Source organism: Triticum dicoccoides, chromosome 2B (assembly GCF_002162155.2).
Source record: "Triticum dicoccoides isolate Atlit2015 ecotype Zavitan chromosome 2B, WEW_v2.0, whole genome shotgun sequence".
Classification (NCBI taxonomy): domain Eukaryota; kingdom Viridiplantae; phylum Streptophyta; class Magnoliopsida; order Poales; family Poaceae; genus Triticum; species Triticum dicoccoides.
In genome coordinates, this window is record NC_041383.1 from 52,139,539 (window position 1) to 52,147,516 (window position 7,978).

The window sequence follows — 7,978 nt, forward strand, 5'->3', positions numbered from 1 at the left end:
AACAATACACATGTTACCTTGTCTTTTGAACTGACACAACTGTTAACTTTCATATGATTGCAGTGTGTTAGAGTATCTCTAACTGGACCTATTTGTGCGCGCCTGCGCGGACACTTCTAACAGCGCCCGCTTTGAACCCCTATTTGTTCATGTGCACGTAGCCGTATCGCCAAATTGTCCGAACACATGCATATGATTGGAGAGAAAGTGGTCTAGGGTGGGAGGGATCCAATGTGGAGGTGCGTTCGGATGTACATTATTTTTTGCCCGTAGTCATCAATTTGCTACATTTTTCCAAATTTTGCCCGTAGCAACCCACAGGCATTCTACTAGTATATCTAATTGCAAACATAAAGGGATTTGTATTATACCTTGCTTCCATGCCCTGCACGAGCGAAGAAGTCTCGATTGGGTTTTTTTCTTTGAACAACATGACACTTGGCAACCCGTAAAAAGAGCGGAGGCTTACCAGATTTGAGGCGGCATCGCCACCGACACTATACGCTTTATGGGAGGTGTTGGGGAACGTAGCATGCAATTACAAAAAAATTCCTACGATCATGCAAGATCTATCTAGGAGATGCATAGCAATGAGAGGGGGAGAGTGTGTCCACGTACCCTCATAGACCGAAAGCGGAAGCGTTAGGTTAACGCGGTTGATGTAGTCAAACGTCTTCATGATCCAACCGATCAAGCGTCGAACGTACGGCGCCTCCGAGTTCTGCACACGTTCAGCTTGATGACGTCTCTCGAACTCTTGATCCAGCAGAGGGTCGAGGGAGAGTTTCGTCAGCACGACGGCATGGTGATTGTGTTGGTGATGTGATCCACGCAGGGCTTCGCCTAAGCACTACGGCACTATGACCGGAGGAGTAAACGGTGGAGGGGGCACCGCACACGGCTAAAACAATTGATGTGCTTTAGGGTCCACCTGCCCCCGTATATAAAGGAGGAGGGGGAGGCCGGCCGGCCCTAGGGGCGCGCCAAGTGGGGGGAGTCCCAGCTCCCCCCTTCCTTCCAACGGAGAGGGGAAAAGGGAAAAGAGGGGGAGATGGAGAAGGAAAGGGGGGGGCTCCCCCTTGTCCAATTCGGACTCCCTTGGGGGGGAGGCGCCACCTCCCGTGGCCTGCCTCCTCCTCTCCCCTATGGCCCATGAGGCCCATTAACTTTCCCGGGGGGTTCCGGTAACCTCCCGGTACTCCGAAAAAACCCTGAATCATTCCGGAACCATTCTGGTGTCCGTATATAACCTTCCAATATATCAATCTTTACCTCTCGATCATTTTGAGACTCCTCGTCATGTCTGTGATCTCATCCGGGACTCCGAACAATTTTCGGTCACCAAAACACATAACTCATAATACAAATCATCATTGAACGTTAAGCGTGCGGACCCTACGGGTTCGAGAACTATGTAGACATGACTGAGACACATCTCCGATCAATAACCAACAGTGGAACCTGGATGCTCATATTGGTTCCTACATATTCTACGAAGATCTTTATCAGTCAACCCGCAATGACAACATACGTTATTCCCTTTGTGATCGGTATGTTACTTGCCCGAGATTCGATCGTCGGTATTTTCATACCTAGTTCAATCTTGTTACCGGCAAGTATCTTTCCTTGTTCCATAATGCATCATCCCGTAACTAACTCATTAGTCACATTGCTTGCAAGGCTTATCGTGATGTGTATTGCCGAGAGGGCCCAGAGATACCTCTCCGATACTCGGAGTGACAAATCCTAATCTCGATCTATGCCAACCCCAAAAACACCTTCGGAGACACCTGTAGAGCATCTTTATAATCACCCAGTTACGTTGGGACGTTTGATAGCATACAAGGTGTTCCTCCGGTATTTGGGAGTTGCATAATCTCATAGTCAAAGGAATATGTACGTATAAGTCATGAAGAAAGCAATTGCAGTACAACTTAACGATCATTATGCTAAGCTAACGGATGGGTCTTGTCCATCACATCATTCTCCTAATGATGTGATCCCATTAATCAAATGACAACATATGTCTATGGTCAGGAAACTTAACCATCTTTGATTAACGAGCTAGTCAAGTAGAGGCATACTAGGGACACTATGTATTGTCTATGTATTCACACATGTATCAAGTTTTTGGTTAATACAATTCTAGCATGAATAATAAACATTTATCATGATATAAGAAAATAAAATAACAACTTTATTATTGCCTCTAGGGCATATTTCCTTCAGGTGGATCGGATGGAGGCACTGTTGGTGCGTGATGACTCGTTAGAGTGCATAGTCAGGGTTGGGAGCTGAAGGCCAGGTCGGCTGGAGCAGCGGGGAGCTCGGCCGCGGTGGCGGGGAGGAAGGACCATTCCGGCACCATCGACGAGCATGGGCTCGCTCCCAGGGCTTCATCTGCTTCCCCAATCTTATGTGGTTCCATTTTTAACCACATAGGGCTCACCGACGACGGATAGAGCCTTTGGGGTGGCGACATCAACAACAATGAATTCGGCCGAATCCAGCATTGACGCCGGAGGAGAAGATGGGGGAAAGAGTGTTGAAGCTGTGGCGGGGCTGAGGGATGGTGCCATGGGCGGTGGGGTGGCCTGGGGGCAGCCGACCGAAAAGGTGGGTGGTACGCAAACATGATTAGACATGCCAACAATGATTTTTTTTACTTCCAAGGCAACAAAAAGAATATTGTTTTGCCATCGAAAATGTTGGAAGACTTTTGTAGACGAGACATGGAAAAATTAGCAATTTGTTTTCCTACAGACATTTCATAAATTGCCACGGGAAGACAAGTTAGGGATATTTAGTTTGGCATGGAAAAATTAAAATTAATTTCCAAAAGGAGTCTTGATCGACATGGGAAATGTTGGAAAAGAAGTGTAGATGAGACACGGCAAAATTACCAATTTGTTTTCCTAAAAAAAATTCAAATTTGCCATGGCTAGCACTTGTTATCATGCCGTCACAATATGTTTTCCCGAAAAAAATCGTTTTATATACACTGCAATTTTGTAAAAAAAACTACTGGTCACACGTCAAATTTATAACATTGCAAACATGGCAATTTTATAGATTTTTCATAATGTCCACATGACAATTTTATGAATTTTTCAAGCATGGACATTTTTATTTATTCATGGAAAGTTTAAGTGTTTGTTTTGTGATTTTTTACATGTAAAAAACAATTTTCTAAATTTTCATAATGTCCAACAGTTTTTTGTGTGTGTGTTTTTCTTTTCGGCAGAAGGGTGCTCGGTAGGCCTGTCATTGGGCCGCTGGGATTTCTTCATCAGTGATAAAAAAAAAGGCAAACTCGGTGAACTAGCGGCAGGCAGGCATCTCTCTGTCCCTCCCCTCGCCGTCCGTCTCTGGCTTTCCGCGCCGGCGGCGGCCCCCTCCTATTCTTCTGTTGGTCCAGCTACAAAAGAGTCGCCGCTGCCCACCACATCTCAAGCAAACCTGACGACCGTCTCTTTTGCCCATTGTTGAGTAGGAAGCTGGTGCTGCACATCATCTGCTTGTTGTAATGCCCTGCCCATGTTCTTGGTAGAATTCAACAAAGGGCCTGCTTAAACCTTCGTCACTTTTCTATTTTCCTTCCTCTCGTTGGTCGTCAAGGCCGGGCCGGAGGAGGTGCATGTCTGGGGCGGCGGAGAAGAGGAGCTGACGCCTGAACATGGCTGCCCTGAATCGAGGTCTACTTTTACTCCCTGGCCTCCTCTAACTTGTTTTGCAGCTATACAGAGTCCAGTCCACCATGGTCTCAACCAAACATTCACCGTTTGTTTGCTCCTCTCGTCTTGCATCGAGCTAACGTGGAGGGAGCTGTTGTTGCACATCACGTGTTTGTTCTCATGCCCTGCCCATGTTCTTGGTCAAAACCAAGGATGGTTGCTTAACGACGTCCTATACTTCCTGTTAACATTGGCCCCTTGTGTCATTCCCACGACCAGTTTGCTTCCCTAGGCCAAAAGATCACGTGTTTGTTCTCACCAGAGGATGTTTACTCCCTCTGGTGTTGTCGCTGCACATCACGTGTTTGTTTTAATGCCCTGCCCTTGTTCTTGGTAAAAAAAAAAAGGATGTCTAGTTGCTTAACAATGTCTAGTACTTCTTGCTAAGTGTTTACGTTTGTTTGGTCAAGAGAAGGAATACAGAATGCATGTCTGAATCCCACTTCTGTAGACCTCTGTCTATATAACTGAAAGAGTTCAGCAGAGTCGTTTGGCCGGGTCACTCTTGACCGATCTGCAGAAAACTGAACCGAAAACTGGTCTTGGGTTGGCAGTAGCACAGCGACAGCCTAGCAAAATATCAAGTGCTGATGGATCAACTTCATGGACCAGTCTTTGCACGCCTTCCTCTTCCCCTGTCCTTGTCAAATTCACCCTGTCATTTCTCATCCACGTATTGTTCTACCACTGAAGAATGGTCTGTGACGCAGATTACAGTCAAGTCAACACCAAGTCAAGTAATGGCCCCGAAAAAGACAGCACCAAGCTAATATGTAATCTTTCTAGGTTGAACAAGCTTTCTCGGCTTCGGTTAAGAGATTGATGGGAGATAGACTGAATCCCTCTTCTGTGGACCTCTATATAACCGAAAGAGTTCAGTAGAGTTGTGTGGCCGGGTCGCTCTTGACCAGTCTACAGTAAACGTGTAGCAGACTTTCAACTGAACCGAAAACTGCTCTCGGTTTTGCGTAGCAGCATAACCTATAGCAAATAGCAAGTGCTGATAAATCAACTTGATGGACCAGTCTTTGCACACCTTTTTCTTTCCCTGTCTTTGTCAAAGTTACCGTGTCATTTCTCAGCCACTTATTGTTCTGCCACCGAGGAGTCTTGGTCTGTGACAGAGATTACAGTCAAGTCAACACCAAGTCAAGGATCCCAGAGAAAAAGACAGCACCAAGCCAACTAGTCAAGTGTCCAAGCCTACTTTGGGAGACACATATAACTCAGGGAATTTGGACAAGATGCACTGCATTAGACATGGCACCTGCAACAACTCTCTGCTCTCTTTCTCCACATGGCATCCTATTTCTCTTCACCAATCTTCTTATCTTAATGTCGTCCAGCGGCGTCGCAAAATCCGTCAGCAACGAATCGGAGATCGACCTGCAGGCCCTCCTCTCCTTCAAGTCCAGCATCTCCAGCGATCCCCACAGTGTCTTGGGATCATGGAACACCTCGATCAGCTTCTGCAGATGGCCAGGGGTCGCTTGCGGTACAACTCGTCCGTTTCGTGTGGTCTTACTCGACTTAAGCTCTGCACAACTTCGTGGTAAGTTATCTCCTTGGATAGCTAACCTTACATCACTAGAATAGGTAGACCTTTCAGAAAATCATTTCTTTGGGGGCATCCCTGAGGAGATAGGCACACTTCAACACCTACAATCTCTGAAACTTGGAAAGAACAATCTTGTAGGTATAATTCCTAGATCATTAGGCACTAGCAGATCACTTAGAGAGGTCAGTCTTGCACAAAACAATCTTGTTGGCCATATTCCAGACTTCCATAAGATGTCAGCCCTCCAAATTATCGATCTTTCATCTAACAGACTTTCTGGAAGCATACCTTCAACACTTGCAAACGCATCGCACCTCCGCCGGATTGATCTTGGAAACAACTCCCTAGTTGGAACAGTCCCATCTCTAGGATCCTTATCTGACTTACACCTACTAATTCTTCGAAATAACTTACTAGAGGCTAAAAGTTGGGAATTCCTTATCTCTCTCGCAAATTGTGCGCGGCTACAAATGTTGGAAATGAGTGGGAATAAGCTGAGTGGAAGTGTCCCTAGATCTGTAGGGAATATTTCCACAAGTTTACAACGTATAAATCTTGGAAACAATCAAATTGTCGGCAGAATTCCAGTTGAGATTTTTAACCTTCGAAACCTCCAAATGCTTGCTATGGGCCAAAACATGCTTTCCGGCGTTATTCCCTCTGTTATTGGGAACCTAGGCCAGCTGGTTGTCCTAATCCTATCAGAGAACAAATTATCTGGCCAGATCCCATCTACAATAGGTAATCTTTCTCGGCTAAACAAGCTTTATCTAGACAGAAACTACTTGAGTGGGAACATCCCAAGAACTTTAGGAAATTACAAGCAACTGGACATGCTAAATTTATCTTTTAACAATCTTGAAGGACCAATTCCAAGTGAGCTTACCAATAGCACTACCCTCGTCACTTTGGATTTATCAAACAACTTCCTTACAGGATCAATTCCGCTACAAATCGGTGCATTGCTTCAACTTCTCCAACTCGATATTTCCTTCAACAGATTGTCTGGCCAAGTTCCACTTTCACTTGGCCAATGTGTTGAACTATCTTCTCTCAGATTGAAAAGTAACATGCTTAATGGAAGCATACCTCAGTCTTTCAGTAACCTGAAGAACGTCGATCAGATCTATCTTTCCCAAAAGTCCCTTGTTGGACAAATTCCGGAGTTCTTTGCAAACATGAGTTATTTGCAGCAACTTGATCTGTCTATGAACTACTTTGAAGGGCCGATTCCAACTGGTGGCATCTTTCAGAATCATAGTGCGGTGGCATTGGATGGCAATGAAGAGCTTTGTGCAAGTGTAACCACCACCTTATTCCAGTTTCCACTTTGCCCCATGGCGTCAGCTGTTGAGAGGAAGAATGCACTCCTATTGGTGAAAATAATTCCTCCCATTGCTATTGCCTTGCTCTACTTTATATGCTTTGTCTTCACTCTTCTGAAGAGAAGGCAAGCACAAGCAGCTCCATGCTACAAGGAGACAATGAAGAAGGTTTCATATAGTGACATTATTAAAGCTACCAGCTGGCTCTCTCCAGTTAACAAGATCAGCTCAAGTCGCACAGGTTCGATCTACATTGGAAGGTTTGAGTTTGACACGGACCTGGTCGCCATCAAGTTATTCCATCTTGAGGAGAATGGTGCACGTGCTAGCTTTGTTACCGAGTGTGAGGTGCTGCGAAACACCCGCCATCGCAATCTTGTCAAAGCTGTCACCGTATGCTCGACAGTAGACCTAGAGAACAATGAATTCAAAGCTATAGTTTTTGACTTCATGGCCAATGGAAGCCTGGATATGTGGGTCCATCCGAAGCTACACAACAATAGCCCCAAGAGAGTACTGAGCTTGGGCCAAAGGATAAGAATAGCGATGGACGTCGCGCTGGCTCTGGATTATATGCACAACCAGTTAACGCCTCCTCTAATCCACTGTGATTTGAAGCCCGGAAATGTTCTTCTGGACTATGATATGACCGCAAGGATTGGTGATTTTGGGTCAGCGAGGTTTCTCTCTTCAATCCCTGGTAGTCCAGAAGACTTGGTTGGTGTGGAAGGAACAATTGGATACATCGCACCTGGTGAGTTCAACTTTGTTTCGAGTATTTTCTTATTGTTTTTTTTTCTCCTGTAGTAACAATGCTATATCTGATTTTACAGAGTATTGTATGGGATACAAAGTCTCGCCAGGATGTGATGTATATGCTTTTGGAATCCTCATTCTAGAAATGCTCACCGGAAGGCGACCGACGGATGCAATATTCACAGATGGCCTGAGCCTGCACAAGCTTGTGAGCTCAGCATTTCCAGGTAGACTTGGAGAGGTTTTAGATCCCCATTTGTCTCACGGTCACACACATCCGTGTGACAGAGTGTTTATGCGGAGATATATGGTACCCTTGGTTGAAGTTGGCCTCCTGTGTTCTATGGAATTGCCTGAAGATCGTCCGGGAATGGGAGAAGTCTGTGCCAGAATTTTGTCTCTGAAAGAGGCATTCTTTGAGTTCTGCTGATTAACTTGCAGATCTACAAGTTCTTGAATAAGAGTATAAGGTGTGAATATCTTTGCTGTAAAAATTGGTTCTACAGACCACAATTTAGTGTGGGAAAGCCATGAGAACTCTAGTTATCAAAATACTGAATTCCTAGAAAGAGTACATGTTCAGTATTGGAGCTCCCTATGTTGGA

General features: G+C 45.3%; 1 protein-coding gene across 1 annotated transcript; it reads left to right on the top strand.

The window, feature by feature from the left end:
• The first annotated feature begins 3,357 nt into the window (after positions 1 to 3,357).
• LOC119362090 (receptor kinase-like protein Xa21) lies at positions 3,358 to 7,978 on the top strand. Its single transcript, XM_037627259.1, has 2 exons — positions 3,358 to 7,371; positions 7,451 to 7,978. The coding sequence occupies exons 1-2, from the start codon at positions 5,526 to 5,528 to the stop codon at positions 7,801 to 7,803; spliced, it is 2,199 nt and encodes a 732-aa protein (XP_037483156.1). The 5' UTR covers positions 3,358 to 5,525; the 3' UTR covers positions 7,804 to 7,978.

What these genes read in the sequence shown, in the direction of transcription:
- LOC119362090 (XM_037627259.1), top strand. Translation starts at nt 5,526, where the DNA reads ATGTCAGCCCTCCAAATTATCGATCTTTCATCTAACAGACTTTCTGGA. An exon ending in AATTGGATACATCGCACCTG is followed by an intron (nt 7,372 to 7,450) that starts GTGAGTTCAACT and finishes CTGATTTTACAG; the next exon opens with AGTATTGTATGGGATACAAA.